The following is a 20,207-nucleotide window of genomic DNA, read 5'->3' on the forward strand; positions in this document are numbered from 1 at the left end:
ATGTGTTTTATTTCTTTATTCATTCTTCTTCTTTAAAAAAAAACAAAAACAAACACCTTTTCTCTCCCCCTCTTAATTCTTTCCCCATCGCTGTCTGTAATTAATAGTTAATCAGGGTAACAGGGAGACGTATAATGCATATCATAACTTTAACCATGCCATTTTCTCTGCCAGATGGCTGCCTTACAAATTATTGATCACAAATAATTAGTAACCTGTTCATGATTAACGAAAATTAACCACCCATATTTATTTTCTTTTTATTGGTATTGTAAGAAATGATTGTGGTGTTCACTTGCTGTGAACGTGTTCTAAGACACTTGTCAGTTTGTATTCCTTGACAGCTTGTGTAAGATCTTAAGAAATGAATGATAATACTCCATGATGATGACCAACCAATGTATAATCCAGCTGCTTGGCTGTTTCTGTCTATCAGAGTATTTATGTTGTTTTTTTCTTCTGTTTTTTCCTCTTTATAAATGTCCATTAAGATGTTGTTTTATTGTAAAATGTCAACCTATCAAAATGGAATTTTTAAAAATGTTTAAAATTTAAAACAAAACAAAACAAACAAAACAGGTAGACGTGTATTTTGGGAAAGTTCAGATGACAAGGGAAACAGTTTAGTTCGAAACTAAACTAAATGAGCCTGCGCGGTTTACTTCCTGTCATGGCAGACGACAATAACACCGACAGACCAGGGTAAATGTTCGGCGCATCGCAGCAGCCGAATTCATGATGTGAGTATGTATAGTTTGGGACACCTTCACGGCCAGAGTAATTCTGTTGTATTGTGACGCATCTGCAGCCCAGTCGTCTTAGTACGTGACAAAAGCTAAAAAGAAGGCGGTTGTGAAAATTGTTTCAGTTCTCTCTGTTTGTATACTGTTGAGCAGCGTGCAAACACTTAAATTGTGCACATGTGCATTTATATATATGTGACTTTGAGTCTCTGTGTGTGTGTGTGTGTGTGTGTGTGTGTGTGTGTGTGTGTTTGCACCTGCATACGAGCTCACTCACGTGGATTTATTTGCATGTTTATATGCATGAACCGCAGCACGTGTGTGTGTGTGTGTGTGTGTGTGTGTGCGTTTATGTGTGTATGTGTGCATGCATCAGTGCACGTGATCAATGCACATTCTTTGATAGATATGTGAGTGTGACAGTATGTTGAATTTTAAAGAAACCCTGATAATTAAGATATGTTGACATTAGCAGCAGTGAACAGTTCAGTGTCTGTTCAGGTACTTGTCAGCATGTATGTGTGTTAACTGAATGACTGTAGACTTACTGGGTGGTGACAGAAATATCCTTTTGTGGTTTGTTAACTTGGTCTCTGACATTGACCCATACATTAATTAATGCTGTATATACCTCGCAGAAAATAAGCAATATACAATAGCCAAAGTGCATACTACACATCAGAAATTCAAAAAGTCTGTTCAAGGACAGACTGGTATTGAATCAGATTTGAATCCAGGCAGCAAGGGCAAGGAGGTGAAGCTGGAGGCATACTGGGAACACACTATAGAGGACTTTGTAGGTTTATATCTGTTGTATGTGATTAACATGTTCTTTGTTTAGACATTGTAGCTTGTTTTTTTTCTTTGTTTTTTTTTTCTCCTTTCTATGTATTCACCAATCAATTGAACAACTAATTAAATCTGGTTTCTTTATGTATTTGATTCATTAGTTGAACTGCTGTTGTTGGTATGTTCAAAAGGGGATGCATGTGCTTAATTTGATTTAAAATCTTTTCACAAAATTTGCTGTTACACATGCATGCACACACGGACGCACAATACACACACACACACACACACACACACACACTTGATTTTTAAAAAATCTTTTCCACTGGCTTTGACCAAAACACAAACTTTTTTGTATGTGCAGACATGTGTGCATGCAGTCATGTATGTGTATGACTCCATTTTAGGGTATATATTTTGTGTTTCTATAATCTACCGGATGCTGACAGGAATCATGTGATCTTTAACAAGTGTATTTCATCTTCTGCATGAGTATACTCATGAAATTGTTTAGGGCACTCACTGACTCAGGTTTGTGCATACATAGGTACATTGACCTTGAGGATAAGAAAAACTTTTCTCCACCTTTAACCTATTAGATACTGCTGCATGGATTTGAATCCAGGATCCTCAGGCAGAAATTTCAGTGCTCTAAACACTCAGCTGTTGTGTCAGACACGTCTGAATGGACACTGCAGTTCCTGCGTTGATTTTTAAGATAATTGTAGTTGGAAATCACAGGCGAGTCATGAAAGCTTTGCCTGTCTTGTTTTTTGTTGTTGAAAAATCATATAAACTATAATGAACCATTGCCGCCATCATGGGTAATTTAATTTTTTAGGGGTCTTTAAATCATTGCGATGAAAAATGAACATTCGTCATGTTTTCAAGTACAAAAATTTTTATGCACAATCATTATGCACAATTTTCAGACCAACCCAACTACATTCCTACGCAAGACAGGAACACTGAATGGGTCACTGACAAAACCATCAAAACAGACAAGGGGGGAGTATGTTTATCAAAACATGGAAGCTGCGGATACCAGACAGGTCAAGGACAGTGGAGCAGTGGAGACTCGATCTGCGGAAGATGATGAGGTCTGCTGTCTGCCAATCAAATTTGAGATCCCATCAGAGACTGAGGAGGTGGTGTCTGGGAACTGTCTGCTGACAGGTTGTGTCACCAGTGTTTCGGTGAGTGACAGAGACTGTCCTGTAGTTTAACTCACTCCAGATGAAAGATAGTGATCGGGGCCCAACTGTTTATAGCCATTTCAGACGAAGGGCCCCGATTAGGACCTTAGGTAGTTTTGAATTTTTGGAGTGGCACCTAATTTCCATAATGATGTTATGAGCTAAGAATATCTTTACTGACTTTTCCACTGTCCACTGTGACCAATAAATGCAGTTTGTGTTGCTGTGCTCGCCAGCAGGAGAGTTATTTTCGTGGTGAACAGTACATGTCAACAATGGCGTCTGATCCACAGTATTCTGTGGTCTGATCCAGTTCCATCTCAGTCACAAGGTGGACAACAGAATTAGATGAACGGGCCCTGCGTGGCTGTTTTATGTTCTGAATTTAATCTGTTCAAACTCTTTGTGCTTTCCTGGATTTGTTTGCAAGTCATTCACTAGTGTTTGCAAATTTCGAACAAAAAATGTTGATGCTTTCATCATCTCACTGTATGATAGCATAAGAAGGGAGGAAGTTTTATATTTTTTCCCCAAATAACTTGTTATCTCACTGATCAGTTTTAAAGTTTTCAGTTCATAAATTCTAACATTCGTTTTTTGGCGATTTTATTTCTTACCCATACAAATTGGTCATCTGTGGGGAAAGTCAGGGAAGTTACCAGCAATACTGAGTCAGTGAAAACGTTTGTGGTTGGTTATGTTGTCATTACTGAAGATTTTCCCAGGAGCTTGAGGTTTCTGTACTGGTGATAACTATTCTGCATGTCCTTTGTCTTAAACTTGCATCTTTTATTGTTTGTGTGCAAGTTTCCATGGATGGTTTTTCGTCTGTACCTATAAAAATGTGAATGGAAAAAGAAAAGGTCTATGGTAGCTTGTATGGTCACTGATAAGGTGTTGAAGATGTTCCTGCAAAATGTTACTGGTAAATCTCTCATAGTTTGTTTTGCTAGACTAGTGGTGAGGAGTTGAAGACTTTCTTCTGTAATATGTCTGCTGGTTATTTGTTGTCAATAGTTTGGTCAGTGTCAAAGACATATTTATGAAGTGTTACAAAACGAGTCATTGCACACACACACACACACACACACACACACACACACACACACACACACATGCACACACACACACACACACACACACACACACACACACACACACACACACACACACACACACACACACACATGTATGTATGCACACATGTCATCAGCTCAGTAAACCACTAATTCACAGACACACACACTTGCACACACACACACACACACACACACACACACACACACACATACAGAGTGCATGCACACACACATGCACAACAACTCAATAAACCACTAATTCACAGACAGACACACTTGCGCACTCATGCACAACTCAGTAAACACTAATTCACAGACATACTCACAGACACACAGACACACACACATACACACACACACACACAAACTGATAAAAAAAAAAAATTTTTAAAGAAAGACCCACAGAAAACCTTCCTCTGAGAAAGGAAAATGAAAGGGAAACAACTCTGACATCCTTCAGCAGAACCAGACTTGCACAGCATCACAGCAACATGGTGGAGCAGTGTGCGGAACAGCGACGGGGAGGAGGTCACAGGTCACGCTGCAGAGGTCACAGGTCTCGCTGCAGAGGTCACAGGTCACGCCGCAGGTCTGGCATCTGGATGTCACCGACACGGCATACCGACGCTGGAGACAGCTCGGAGCCTGTCTGCATTTGACCTGCGACTCGCAGCTCGCCTTATTCCTCATGCAACAGTAACTCACTCTTTTTTTCTTTTTTTTTCTCGTTTTGTGTGTGTGTGTGTCTGTGTGTGTGTTGTGCGTCCATGTGTGTATGCATGTGTAACAGCAAAGTTTGTGAAAAGATTTTAAATCAAATTAAGCACATGCATCCCCTTATGAACATACCAACATCAGTAGTTCGACTAATGAATCAAATACATAAAGCAAGTTCTATTCTTTCAAAGGGACAGATATTGCAGTGTAAACATTTTAACAAACCCATGCCTGAATCATGGGATGTAAATTTATGTCACTTTTAACAAAGCAGTTTCCTCATTTTGAAATATAATAACACAAACATGCAGTAACTAATTTTGTCTTGCTTTGTGTTGCTTTTTGGGGATTTTTGTTTTTTGGTTGTTGTTGGGTTGGTTTGTTTTGTTTTTTGGTAGTATGACTGCTTTCAGTTTTGATTCCTTATGAGTTGATCAATGCTTGCACTTTGTACCCACTGTGGCAGTGTCTGTTCTACACTTCTAATGACTTGTTAGAGAGAGAGAGAGAGAGAGAGAGAATTAAATGGAGAGACGAACTCAGCTCTGAAAACAAGAGTGTGGCTACCTATTTGGCGAGGTAAAAAATGGTCATGCGTGTAAAAGCCCACTTGTACATGTATACAAATGAACGTTGGAGTCTCAGCCCATGAACAAAGAAGAAGAAGAAGAGAAAGGAACTGATGTGTGTGTACCTGTGTGTCAGGATGTGTGTGCGTGTGTGTGTGTGTGTGTGGTTTTTTTGTTTTAACCAACGTTAAAAGTAATCCTAAACAAGGCCAGGACACAGTGAGCAATACAAATGAACAAGCATACTATTTTTGCTCCTTAGAATAAGTCAGGGTACATAACCTCATGTCAGTGGAACATTCGCTTGAAGTCGTGTACTATGTTTTAGTTTAAAGAATATAAATTACAGTCCCTTTTTTTCATCATTTAATCAAACACAGTTGTTATTCCATCAAAAAGAAGGGGGGGGAAAGTTGTCGTTGATTTTAATTTGATTGTTTAAAACTACAATTCATTTTTCTTTAAATCATCTTTGAATATGTAAAACATAATAGCAACTTTGTGTAAACCAAATCCTGTGGAATTTGAAATTATTTTTTAATGTTTAAAACACAGTGAGGAAAAAAAATACAAAGAAGTAAAAAAGACATCAAGTTGTAAGACTTCGACTCATCCTTTTCTAAAACTACAACCTGTAAAACTACAAATCATCATGTTATCATGTATGAATACATTGAAAAAAAACCCCAACAGTTTAATTTTTTTTAAAATAAATATATGAAAAAAGCTTTTTCCATTGGGATAAAAAAAAAAAATTTAAAAGAAAGAAAAAAAGGACAGTGTGTTGTAAGACTGATCAATTTTGATGATGAAAAACTACCGGTACATCAATAAGACTTTAACATATCTTACAACAACCAAAACCTGACTCGGGGGTTTCAGTTACGAAGACACCAAGGCGGTTTTGTCTGCTGGTGTGCGCTGCTCGTCCTGCCATGCTGCACTGACCCTGACCTGTGTGACCTGCAACCCCATGACCTCTGACCCCTACTTTTTCACCCCGCCATGCAGTGATGCTGTTTCTACTTCAGGGGCTGGGGTTTCCAACAGTGTAGGTAACAACAGCAAGGACAAAGCAGTGGAAGTATGCAGCAATAATGACATTGGCAGCAAGGATTTCTGGAAGAGGGATGCAGATTTTCAGGTGAGAGCCAGTTGCATTATGGGTGAATGAAACAGGTAAACAGTTAATTTGGGTCAGTTTTCAGCATAACGTTGTGCCAGGGATGATTAGAATGATGATTTTTTTTTTTTTACTTTGAGAAAATTCTGCTATGGGCCTTGAACTATTGAAATGCTGTTTAAAAGATATCGATATGTCACTTTTGTGTTTTTTTTAATTTGGGTAAGCGTTCACATACACACACACACACACACACACACATATATATATATATATATATATACACACATATATATATATATATGTGTGTGTGTGATGTTGCACGTGAAAATCATGAATAAGTCACTGGAGTAAATTTTACGCAACACACTGTGAAAGTGACAAGGGTGAGAATATCAGATTTGACTTTTTTGGTTATTCAGATTCTATGATTCTTTTTCTATCAAATCTCCATCTATTATAAAGAAATATAAAGTATTAGTGCTTTATTTTGATGTTTTCCCGTTGGGAATTGATGGTCAAAAGTGGGAAACAGCAAACTCGTTTGCCCCAGTTTTGAACACGATTTCGTTTTGTAATAGACTCTTATGGAGCACAAGAACAAAAACATATATTTTTATTCCCCCCCTAAACTAAGGTAAGGGAAGTAACTTTGTTTTTGCAGAGCAAATGGTCTTGTGCATTGTGATTTGTTATAATGGTTTGTAACAGTTTTTTGATAGTTTTGAATCCTATCATTAAAAGATAGATTGCATTCTGGGATACAGTGTAAGCTGGCAGATGTTACACACACACACACACACACACACACACACACACACACACGTGTGTGCGTGTGCATGTGCATGTATTGCATTATGAAAAGCTTGAATTTCTATGTTTGTGCAAGGAAATATCCATATTCACTCTCATTCAGTGAGTAGGCTTTCATATATTTGACTTTTTACCATGCGGTGTTGTCAGCCATACTCTATTTTATATGCCAGGTGTATATTTCCACAGCCCCCAAACTCTGACCCGAAATACAGGATCTTTGACATGCACATTTGATCGACGTGTGTATGCATCAAGGGGATTCAAGCATGAGCTGGTTTGCTCAACTGTTGAATTGGGAGATCGGAAAAAAATCTCAACCCTTAACCCCCAAGGATCAAACCTGAGATTCTCAGACTGAATGTTGAATATTCCAACCACACAGTCTCTTCCCCTGAATATAGCTTTTTTCCCAGAAATGTTTACGATAACAGAATATATTTAAAACATATGAGTGAAAAGTATCAGCGTATCCAGAAAGACTTAATGATAATTTGATGTGTTCAAAAGATGTGAGTGTACAGCGCCAGTGTATCCAGAAAGAAGTTATGATAATTGTGTTTGTTAAAAAGATGTGGGTATGTAGTGTCATTGTATCCAGAAAGATGTTATGATAATTGGATGTGTTCAAAAGATGTGAGTGTATAGCGTCAGTGTATCCAGAAAGAAGTTATGATAATTGGATATGTTCAAAAGATGTGAGTGTGTTGTGTGTGTAGGTTCGTACAGAGCAACCCCCGCCTTGCACAAGAAGGAAGGAGAAGAGAAAAGCCCAACCGTCCTCTCTTCCTCCACCACCATCACCAACACTACCACCACCTACACCACCACCCCCGCCACCACCACCACCACCCCCTCAGCACCACAGAACCAGAAAACCACGTGAAGGGAGCCCAGCCACACAACAGCGATCCCCTCGGAAAAGAAAGCTCACCTCAGGCAACCCCCCTCCCTCCTCCCCGCAACAAACCTCCTCCCCATCCTCCCACACCTCAAACAGCACAGCGGCTCCTCCTCACCACCAAACACCTGGAAACGGAAGGAAACCAACCATCGTCAAGAAAACCTCGAACCCCCAGGAAAGAAAACCTGCGATGGCCTCAAAGAGACCTCCAACCTCCAAGAGGCCTCTGGCTGCCCAGAGACTGCTGGGGCAGAACGGAAGGCGGACGGAGGCCGATGCGCCGAAGGGGGTGGAGAAGAATCAGCGGCGGCACGTTTGCGCTGAGTGTGGCGCCACCTTCAGTCGTGGTGGGGGGCTGAAGGTGCACATGCGCATCCACACGGGGGAGAGGCCGTACAGGTGTGAGGAGTGCGGCCTGTCCTTTAACCAGACGGTCAGCCTGGTGGTGCACAAGAGGAAGCACTCGGGGGAAAGGCCCTATGTCTGCACAGGTGAGTAGGTAATGTGATGTCTGTTTTTTGTTTGTTTGTTTGGTTGGTCGGGTTTTTGTTTGGGCTCATACCTTGTCTGCACAGGTGAGTAGACAATGTGATGTCTGTTTTTTGTTTGGTTGGTTGGTTGGTTGGTTGGGGTTTTTTGGCTCCTACCTTGTCTGCACAGGTGAGTAGACAATGTGATGTCTGTTTTTTGTTTGGTTGGTTGGGTTTTTTTTGGCTCCAACCTTGTCTGCACAGGTGAGTAGATAATGTGATGTCTGATTTTTGTTTGTTTGTTTGCTTGGTTGGTTGGGTTTTTTTGGCTCCTACCTTGTCTGCACAGGTGAGTAGACAATGTGATGTCTGATTTTTGTTTGTTTGTTTGCTTGGTTGGTTGGGTTTTTTTGGCTCCTACCTTGTCTGCACAGGTGAGTAGACAATGTGATGTCTGATTTTTGTTTGTTTGTTTGCTTGGTTGGTTGGGTTTTTTTGGCTCCTACCTTGTCTGCACAGGTGAGTAGACAATGTGATGTTTGTTTTTTGTTTGGTTGGTTGGTTGTTTTTTGGGTTTTTTTTTTTTTTTTTTTTTTGGCTCCTACCTTGTCTGCAGAGATGAGTAGATAATGTGATGTCTGATTTTTGTTTGGTTGGTTGGTTGTGTTTTTTTGCTCTTATCTGTCTGCACAGGTGACTAGATAATGTCTATAGTTTGTACAGTTGGTTCGTTGGTTGGTTTTTTGTTGTTTATTTGTTTGTTGTTGGTTTTGTGCTCCTATCTGTCTGCACAGGTGGGTAGATAATGTGATGTCTGTTTTTTGTTTGTTTGGCTGGTCGGGGTTTTTTTTTGTGTGTTTTTTCTTGTTTTTTTCGCTCCTACCTTGTCAGTACAGGTGAGTAGATAATGTGATGTATGTTTTTTGTTTGGTTGGTTGGTTGGGGTTTTTTTTTTTTTTTTTGGGCTCCTACCTCGTCTGCAGAGGTGAGCAGATAATGTGATGTCTGTTTTTTGTTTGTTTGGTTGGTTGTGTTTTTTTGCTCTAATCTGTCTGCACAGGTGACTAGATAATGTCTATTGTTTGTACAGTTGGTTGGTTGGTTGGTTGGTTGTTGTTGTTTTTTGTTTATTTGTTTGTTGTTTTTGTGCTCCTATCTGTCTGCACAGGTGGGTAGATAATGTCTGTTTTTTTGTTTTTTGTTTCTTTTTTGCTCCTGTCTGTCTGCACTGGTGAGTAGATAATGTCTGGTTTTTGTTTGGTTGGTTGGTTGGTGTTTTTTGTTGTAGGTTGTTTGTTTTTGCTCCTATCTTGTAGTGGCTGTTTTTTGTTTGTTGGGTTGGTTGTTTTTTTTGCTCCTATTTGTCTGCACAGGCGAGTAGATAATATCACACACAAAGGGGGTTCAGGCACTAGCAGGTCTGCACATGTGTTGACCTGGCAGATTGGAAAAATCTCCACCCTTTACCTATCAGGCACAGGCTGTTACTGAGATTCGAACCCAGGACCCTCAGATTGAAAGTCCAATGCTTAAACTGCTTGGCTGTTGCACCCAGTTTGCTGGTCACGGTACCATGCAGAGTGACCCTAGAGTGCGTGGTGTGTGTGTGTATACGTGTGTGTGTGTGTGTATGTGTGTGCGTGCGTGTGTGTGCATGTGTGTGTGGTGTGTGTATGTGTGTATGCGTGTGTGGTATGTGTGTGCGTGCGTGTGTGTGTGTGCATGCGTGTGTGTGTGTGTGGTGTGTACTTATGCATGTGTGTATACTTATGTGTGTGTACTTATGCATGTGTGTATACTTATGTGTGTGTGTGTGTGTGTGTGGTGTGTGTGTGTGTGCGTGTGTACTTATGTGTGTGTACTTATGCATGTGTGTGTGTATGTGTGTGTGGAGGAAGAGGAATTTTTTGTTTAATGTCCCGTCACACATATCGGTGATGGAAGACATTTTGTTAAAGTATTTATGAATACATCTGAGTATTAGAAGGGGTGGGAGATGTGGATGAATGGAGGGTTGGGGGAAACTGGGCAAATGAGGGTAAAAATGTGGGTTAAAATTTGGAAGAAAAACAAAACAAACAAAAAACCCTCTGTGTGTTGCAGACTGTGGGGCCTCCTTCCCACTGGCCAGCACCCTCAAGCAGCATGGCCGCATCCACTCCGGGGAGCGCCCCTTCTCCTGTCAGCACTGCTACAAGACCTTCTCTCGCTCCGGGGATCTCACTTCACACCTGCGGGTGCACACAGGTATTCTCTCCGATGCTCTTTGTCAGTGTACACACAGGTTTTTTCTCTCCGATGTTCTTTGTCAGTGTACACACAGGTTTTTCTCTCCGATGTTCTTTGTCAGTGTACACACAGGTTTTTCTCTCTGATGTTCTTTGTCAGTGTACACACAGGTTTTGACTCCGATGTTCTTTGTCAGTGTACACACAGGTATTCTCTCCGATGTTCTTTGTCAGTGTACACACAGGTTTTTCTCTCCGATGTTCTTTGTCAGTGCACACACAGGTTTTTCTCTCCGATGTTCTTTGTCAGTTTTTCTCTCTGATGTTCTTTGTCATTACACACACAGGTATTCTCTCTGAAATTCTTTGTCAGTATTCTCTCCAATATTCTTTGTCAATACACACACAGGTATTCTCTCCAATATTCTTTGTCAATACACACACAGGTATTCTCTCCAATATTCTTTGTCAATACACACACAGGTATTATCTCCAATATTCTTTGTCAGTATACACACACAGGTATTCTCTCCGATGTTCTTTGTCAGTATGCACACAAGTATTCTCTCTGAAATTCTTTGTCAGTATACACACACAGGTATTCTCTCCAATATTCTTTGTCAATACACACACAGGTATTCTCTCCAATATTCTTTGTCAGTATACACACACAGGTATTCTCTCCGATGTTCTTTGTCAGTACGCACGGAGGTATTCTCTCCAATATTCTTTGTCAGTATACACACACAGGTATTTTCTCTGATGTTCTTTGTCAATACGCACTCAGGTATTCTCTCCAATGTTCTTTGTTGGTGCACACACACAGGTATTCTGTCCAATATCCTTTGTCAGTGCACACACAGGTATTTTCTCCAATGTTCTTTGTCAATACGCACTCAGGTATTCTCTCCAATGTTCTTTGTTGGTGCACACACACAGGTATTCTGTCCAATATCCTTTGTCAGTGCACACACAGGTGTTTTCTCCAATGTTCTTTGTCAATACGCACTCGGGTATTCTCTCCAATGGTATTCTGTCCAGTATTCTTTGTCAGTACACATACAGGTATTCTCTCCGATGTTTTTTGTCAGCACACACACAAGTATTCTCTCCGATGTTCTTTGTCAATGCACACACAGGTTTTTCTCTCCGATGTTCTTTGTTGGTGCACACGCACAAGTACTCTATCTGATATTCTTTGTCAGTATGCACGAACAGGTATTCTCTCCAATATTCTTTGTCAGTACACACACAGATATTCTCTCTGATGTTTTTTGTCAGCACACACACAGGTATTCTCTCCAATGTTCTTTGTCAGTGCACACAGAGGTATTCTCTCCAATGTTCTTTGTCAGTACACACACATGTATTTTCTCCGATGTTCTTTGTCAGTATACACACACAGGTATTCTCTCTGATATTCTTTGTCAGTACACACGCAAGTAGTCTCTCTTCTTTATTTTTCTTTTTTGTGCTGCCCATTATCTGCACTGTTTCAGTGGCATTACTCCCACTCTGCTCATTTCTGAGTCCCCCAACTCTCTCCCCCCCCAGCCCCCCACCCCTGCTCCCCTCCCCCAGCCCCAACCCCCTCATACACAGCCACACCTGGGTTTGTGTGTCACAGTCTCAGCATCGACAGTCCACAGGGAACCATTGATGTTATGTTGCCAGGAGGCCACACACCAGAGGTGACCCTGCACTGCTGCTGAGTCACTTTGGTGGTGTTTATTGTAATTTAACACACGGCAGACACCACCTACTAAGCCCCATACTGTTGACAGTGATTGCTTAGTCACAGAGCCAGACTGAGTTTAGCATGTATTCAGAGTTGAGACCGCCACCACATCCCTCGAACCTCAGTCACCCATGAATCTGTGAACACCGAAAACCTTGACGGTACTCACCTCAAGCAAGGAATTTGAGTGGGATCAAAACTGAGGTCAACCATGAGACCAGGGCATGAAAGGCCACAGAATTTGGGACTTTTTTGGGGGGTTGGGGGTGGGGGGGGGGTGATAAAGATGGAGGAGGATGTTGCTGGGGGGCCATATTTGTTTAGGATTATGTGACAAGGAGGTACTCAAACTTCCTGTAATAATGATGTTCCAGCATTAAACAAGCCTGAGACATACCTCTCTGATATCCATCAGTGAATTGATTGCGATCATGCCTTAATTTTAGCCCGATCGCCCAATCGAGCCATATGATTATGTGACCTGATTGAAGACATAATTTGACAAAAAGCAAAAACACCAGAGAACTGACAGACAGACAGAAAATACGAAGAAGAAAAAACTTAGCCGTATGAAGAGCACAGGAACAGGAGTCAAGATGGCTGCTGGAAAAAGAGGAAGCTAGTCAGGGATACAGACGGGAGGTAACCTACTTCCGGGAGGTTATCGACCATAGCTACTTTCGTTTTCTCTGCATAGGCAGATAGAAGTTTGCACACGACAGGAATCGGACTCCCTGCCGGAGTCTGCACTAGTGGGTCATGGTAAGTATGTTAGATAAACGTAATTTTAGGAAAAAAAATTTCCTTTCTGCTGATCATCAGATTCTATGTGTTCTGTCTGTCAGAACAAAATCCTCTGGTCAGTTTACTTTTTGGCTTCCAAGGTCCAGCTATCTGGAACAACTTTCCATTTAACATTACACACTCAGATTCTGCAGTGTCTTTCAAATCTTCTCTGAAGATCCATCTGTATAGGCAGTACTGGTATCTTTGTCCACCACAATTTGAAACTACTTTCCAAGCTATGTGTGCTTGTGTGTGCTTGCATGCGTGGGTGCATTCATGTGTGTGTGTGTGTGTTCCTGTGTGAGTAATTGAGTTGGGTGAGTTGTGTATTGATGTCAGTTTGTGAAGTTTGTGTAAATCAATTTATTTTGTTATTTCAAATGTATAGTTGATGAGTATTTTTTTGCACATCTAAAGGGTTTTGAGCTCTGTTTGACAAAAAGCGCTGAATAAGTGTTTATTACTATGATGATGATGATGATGATGATTGGTAGCAGCAGCAGCAGTAGTAGTAGTAGTAGTAGTAGTAGTAGTAGTAGTAGTAGTAGTAGTAGTACACAGGCATCAGACCCCTCCTGTTTGAAGTTTGTGTAAAGTGATTTTATTTTATCATTAAATTTTTGTTATTTATGGGATTTTTTTGTGTTTTTTTTTATTTTTTTTTTACATATGTAGTGTTTTGAATAAGTGCTGATTTTCATCATTATAATCATCATTGTTAGTATTATTATTGTTATTGCTTTTACTATATTATTATTATTATCATTAGTAGAAGTAGTAGTATCAATGTTATCATCATTATTATTGTTGTTGTTATTATCATTATTGTTATTATTATTCTAATATTATTGTTGTTGTTATTGTTATCATTATCATCATCATGATTATTATTATCATCATTATCATTATCATCATCATCACCATCATCATGATTATTATTCTTATTATCATCATCATCATGATTATTATGATTATCATGATCACCATCATCATGATTATTATTATGATTATTACTATCATCATGATGATCCTCCTCACACAGGTGTCAGACCCTTCCTGTGCCAGGACTGCGGCAAGCGCTTCCCCTCCTCCAGTGACCTGGCCAAGCACAAGCGCACGCACACAGACGACCGGCCCTTCCAGTGCCCCCACTGCCTCAAGCGCTTCCCCTTCCCCCACCGCCTCACCGCCCACCTGCGCAGCCACACAGGTGACCGGCCCTACCTGTGCACTGTGTGTGGAGCGGCCTTCGCCCGTGCCAGCAACCTGACCGTTCACTTCCGCATCCACACGGGCGACAAGCCCTTCGAGTGCGAAGAGTGCGGCAAGCGCTTCTCAGACTCGGGGAACCTCTGCAAACATCGGCGCTCCAGTCACGGAGAGGCGGGGAGGAGGAAGAAGGGGGAGAACTCTTGGAGCGGTGAGAAGTCGGTCAGTGGTGGTGGGTCTTCCGGTGTCGTCAGTTCCTCTGCAGTTTCTGCGTCCGTGTCCAAAGGTCAGAGCTGTGAGAAACTGGTCAGTAACGATGGTTCGGGTGTTGCTGGTGTCTCTGCGGTTTCGATGTGCAATGCATCTGACACGCCCGCTGCAGAGGTTGCGTCGTTTAGCGTTGACTTGCCGACCATGTCTGCTTTGAATCATCAGGTTCTACCTCAAACTGTTGGACTACCACCATTACCATCATCATCAGCGTTGGAAGCAAATACCAGCTCTTTTGTGACTTGCACTGTTGGTCAAGACAGCAGAAGTTATGACCCTGTTCATGATGAGAAAGACTCGTTACCCATGAAAAATGACCCACTCTGTGAAATTCCGTCCTCTCTTGCAAGCACCGGTCAGAGCTCTCTGAGCGACTTTGCCTCCTCTTTCCACCGTGGGACAGCTACTTTGGCACCAAGGGGTGGTAATCCGTCCCCGCTGTTTGAGGGGGGCGGTGCGTTCGGAGGAGGCAGTAAAAACTTTGTGGACTCGGCAGAGGGAGCGCTGAAGCAAAACACTGCTGGCATGGCAATGGAGGGAAGAGTCGACCAGCTGAAAGGAGGAGCGCTGAAGTGTGAAGACTGTCCAGCTGGTTTCTCAGACACTGGGGGTGTGGCCAGGCACAGACAGGAAGACCAGGTCAGCATCATGCTGTCGACAGGTGGGGGCACTGACCACCAGGAAGACGATCCCAGGTCCCTCCACGCGAGGCTCCCCGGTGCAGAGGAAGAGGAGCCTGCGTCTTTACTGCCGTACTTCAGCACGGCAGCATTCAGCTTCTATTACCAGCAGTAGTAGAGTGGTGGGCTGGTCTGTGGTGTGTTGGTGAGCAACGTCCGCTCCCTGCTTACAGTGTGACTGTGTGATGGTCGTGTCCAACTATGACCATCAGAACAGCAGAGGAGGCAACTGCTGTCCCCACCATGTGGGCTAGAATTTGATCATCATGGAGAGTGCCCTGCTCAGATTACTTCCCCACTCTTTGGGCCAAGAGAGCTTTAGGACAGTCAGCATTGGAATGATCCCCAAAGGCCAGCTAGCGTCACAGGACAACTAGCTCCAAACACTGCAACACTTGGAAGCACCAGTCAGAGCTCTCTGAGTGACTTTGCCTCCTCTTTCCACCGTGGGACAGCTACTTTGGCACCGAGGGGTGGTAATCCGTCCCCGCTGTTTGAGGGGGGCGGTGTGTTCGGAGGGGCCAGTGCAGTCTTGCTTCCTGGCTTGAGAGTCATAGTCTTTCACAGGAGACTAAGCTGTTAACAGATTCTTATTGAAATGTGCGTTTTTGTGTCGGCAGATGTCACCAAGGTTTACCCCTATCAGCTTTGGCTGAGTATGTTGTGGGTTGCTAGGGGCATTGTGACCACACAATGAAGTATCTACTTCACTGATGCATTTTTGAGAATGGAGTGAGATTTCTTGACCAGCATCTTTAAATCGTTAGTGAGATGGTGAGCGGAGGTCTTCTCTATGGCATGGTGCAGTGCTCGTTAAAGAACCAGCCATGAAAGAGTTTTTTTTTTCCCTTGCTTTACACTCTGTCGAAGAACTCTCTTCAGCAGATAAACCGAGGTCCTGTGCGCAGCATACACTTTGAGCTTGTGAAAGAACCCATGACAAGAAAAAGGTTGTCCTGTAAAGTCTGAAGGAAAAATAACTTTGATAATAAAACAAACACACTTGCAGACACAAAAGAAGTCTAGTTGTTCGGATGAGATGATAAACCGAGGTCCCGTGAGCAGCACGCACTTAGCGCACTGAAAAAGAACCCATGGCAACAAAAGTGTTGCCCTCTGGCAAAATTATGTAAAAAGAAATCCTCTTTGATAGGTACACAAACATATAATCATGCACTCAAGGACTGACACGTGCGTTGGGTTATGCTGCTGTCTGGCATCTGCCTAGCAGATGTGGTGTAGCATATATGGATTTGTCCAAACACATTAACGCCTCCTTGAGAAAGTGAAAGTGAAACTGCTAAATACCGTCCTGCTGAGGCTCATTTCTCTGGCACCAAAACAAAGGCCACTATATACTGTTTTCACTCCTACATACACACACATATCACCTGACTGAATCAAGTTTTTGTTGTTGTTTTTTGACTCACTTTTGAGAAAAGAAAGACCTTCTTCTTCTTCTTCTGCATTCGTGGGCTGCAACTCCCACGTTCACTCGTATGCACACGAGTGGGATTTTACATGTATGACCGTTTTTACCCCACCATGTAGGCAGCCATACTCCGCTTTTGGGGGTGTGCATGCTGGGTATGTTTTGTTTCCATAACCCACCGAACGCTGACATGGATTACAGGATCTTTAACGTGCGTATTTGATCTTTTGCTTGCATATACACACGAAGGGGGTTCAGGCACTAGCAGGTCTGCACATATGTTGACCTGGGAGATCGTAAAAATCTCCACCCTTCACCCACCAGGCGCCGTCACCATGATTCGAACCCGGGACCCTCAGATTGAAAGTCCAACGCTTTAACCACTCGGCTATTGCGCCCGTCGAAAAGAAAGACCAAAATTTATCTCTCTGCAACAAAGGATTGTTGGGAAATGGGATTTGGGGAAGGATACCTGGCTGGCTGCCACCCAGAGTAGACTAGATCTACAGGTTGCTAGTTGCACTGATCTCTTTTATACACCTTGGGTTGGTTTAAGAGACTGGGCATTGACTGCTTTGGGGAAGAAGCTGTTGGTGAAGCAGTCAGTTTTAGTCCTAATACTTCTGTACTGACAACCCTAGGGGAGCATTTCAGAAATTCTGAAACTGGATGGGAATCATTCTGACTGACTGACTTTGCTTTTTTGAGTAGTCGCTATGTCATCCATAGATGTGGAATCAGACCTGGTAGCAAATCTGACGATTTAGTTTGGAGCTGTGATTTCGGGCCTCAGAAATGTTTTTGTACCAAACAGTAATTTGTTGATATTGTGTTATTGTGACCACAGCCAGTAACAGTCTACCTCCGCTACAAACTATAAAGGACAGCTCACTGTGTGATTGATCGAAAGTGGAATATGGATTTGATTCTGTCTGAAAAGAATTTTTGATGGGCCGTTGAAATCTACCACCTAATCAGGCTGTGTATCCATTTGTGTGGGCTTGAACCATGCATCTGATTCTGTTTCTGCTTTTCGCTCATCACTAAAAACTCATCTTTTTAAAACCTATCTATAAGTACTCTCAGCTTCCTTGTTCTCCATCACCACCCATGTCAGCTCACTTTGGATGTATGTAGAGTGGGAAAAGGAGAGTTTGAGTTGGGGGGGTGAGGGAGGGGGGGGAGGGTTTTTTGAGAAAGAGTGGTCATGAATGTTTTATGTAACTTGTAATATTTTTCTTTCATGTAAAGCACCCTGAGCTCTTAGAGAGAAAGGGCGCTATATAAATGTACATTATTATTATTATTGAACATGCATATTCTTACCCATCGTGTTATCCAACAAAAAGATTTGCTTAACTTTGTATTGTAGAGCCAAAGTATATACTGTGCCAAGTTGTATTGAAGCAGTATGTTGTATTGATCTATAAAAAGCTGAACTCGAACTTGGGTTACGCTGCTGGTCAGGCATCTGCTTGGCAGATGTGGTGTAGCTAGCGTATATGGATTTGTCAGAACGCATTGATGCCTCCTTGAGCTACTGATACTGATACTGATACTGAACTCGAACAAGGTGGAAAATAACATGAATCAGTCTTTCAGTATGTTTAGGTATTTTCTGTCAGTTCTCCCATGTTTTTACCTTGCCCCTCCAGAGGTATACAATGTTTTGTGTAAACAGCCGGACATGAATCATATGGAGCTTCTTTATTTTTGGTGGCTGTGCTCTTGGAAAATGCGACTCCAACCAACAAAGAATCGTTTGGAATATCAGTTTTTAATCATCTAAAAAAAGACACTTTTTTTTTTGTTGTTGTTGTTGTTGTTGTAAATCTACCTTCCTCAAGTGAAGAAATATCCTCAGCAAGACAATTTTTACAGAATTGGAATTTACTTTCTAAACTTTTTCATTTGTTTTTTCCCTGTGTATTCTTTTTCAGATGATAACACATTTGATCATCAAGCAAACTTTTCAACCATTTATATACATATATATATATATATTGAAAACAATAAAGCGCATTTGGAAAGTAGTTGAAAAACGTTGGTCATTACTTTGTCATGGTTTTTTTTTCTCTGCAATCCCACAAAATGCTGTCTAATGTACTGAAAAGTTTACTTGGTTCATCAAACCTTCTTTCCTCAAATCAATGATGTATGGACAAAGATTTGAAGAAGTCAGGCATATGATGTGAATATGAATGGTATGCCTTTAATCGTGTGCTCTGTCAGATTTGATAGGTCTGTTTGATATTGAAGTCTCATGCACGACTAATTTTACTTTCTTAATCTCTTATTATTATTACTACTGTGTTTTTTTTCTCATAATTATCATTTATTTATTTATCTATTTATGTATTTATTTACTTATTTATGTACGCTTATCTATTATTTATTCACCTTTTTTCTTCTTCTTTTTTTTTCTCAAGGCCTGACTAAGCGCGTTGGGCTACGCCGCTGGTCAGGCATCTGCTTGGCAGATGTGGTGTAGCGTATATGGATTTGTCCGAACGCAGTGACGCCTCCTTGAGCTACTGAAACTGAAACTGAAACTGATCTCTTGCCATTGTATCCGTTGATCTGTATGGATCTCACACGATGGATTTCATTTTCCCTTTTGTCTTTCTTCCCATCCACTTGGCAGATGTGGTGTAGCGTATATGGATTTGTCCGAACGCAGTGGCGTCTCCTTGAGCTACTGAAACTGAAACTGAAACTTCTCATCCATCCTGTTCAAAATTCATACCTGTACAAATGGAAATGCAGCCTGTTGTTGTTGTTTGTTTGTTTGTTTGTTAATGGCCAGTGTGTGGGTTTTGAAGGAATGTGCACCAGTGGATGAGGAGTTTACGGTGTGCAAGAGTATGTTCTAATAGCAGGTGTACATTAAAAAAAAATATATATATATATATTAAAAAAAAGTTTGTGCATGGGACATAGTGTTTGTTCAAACTGAAGGTATTTTACTGGTGAAAGAGGAAGACTTGTGTAGTAACTAATGTGTGTGTGCATTTTATATGGTTAAATGATAGTCTAATAGTGTTAACAGCTGTAACTGTTTATAATGTAACTGTTAACATATGGCATGATGTGTGTGTGTGTGTGTGTGCGCGCGCATGCACGTGTGTGTATGTATGCATGTGTGTGTGAGTGTGTGTGTGTGTGAATACGTAAAAGTAGGAGTTACACATGAGCAGATATATGTGTGAAGTATATATATATTCATAGAGAGATAAAGACTTGCAGGTTAAACTTGTATGTTTATATACATCAAGACCTATGTTTTGTTTAATTCAAAAGTATTTTATCATGACCATGACCAAAATATACAATTATATTTTTTTAGATGCTATAAAAAAAATATATATTAAAAAAAGATACTCATATTTTTCATTGGTATTGGGCCAAGGAAGTTATAAAGTGGATTTGTTTTAAGTATTTAACAATTTTTGTTATCTCAT

At 41.3% G+C, this 20,207-nt stretch overlaps 1 protein-coding gene across 2 annotated transcripts; it reads left to right on the forward strand.

Moving 5' to 3' along the window:
* Positions 1–684: 684 nt before the first annotated feature.
* Positions 685–17,867, forward strand: LOC143277846 (uncharacterized). Of its 2 annotated transcripts, none has more exons than XM_076582769.1 (7): positions 685–740; positions 2,465–2,728; positions 4,268–4,503; positions 5,976–6,237; positions 7,749–8,424; positions 10,507–10,650; positions 14,198–17,867. In XM_076582769.1, exons 2-7 carry the CDS (start codon positions 2,561–2,563, stop codon positions 15,427–15,429), a joined length of 2,718 nt encoding a protein of 905 aa, XP_076438884.1. In that variant the 5' UTR covers positions 685–740; positions 2,465–2,560; the 3' UTR covers positions 15,430–17,867. The 2 variants fall into 2 exon arrangements, with proteins under 2 accessions (XP_076438884.1, XP_076438885.1); XM_076582770.1 differs by having other exon boundaries at positions 4,271–4,503.
* The last annotated feature ends 2,340 nt before the right edge of the window (positions 17,868–20,207 follow it).

This window comes from Babylonia areolata, chromosome 35 (genome assembly GCF_041734735.1).
Source record: "Babylonia areolata isolate BAREFJ2019XMU chromosome 35, ASM4173473v1, whole genome shotgun sequence".
Lineage (NCBI taxonomy): Eukaryota > Metazoa > Mollusca > Gastropoda > Neogastropoda > Buccinidae > Babylonia > Babylonia areolata.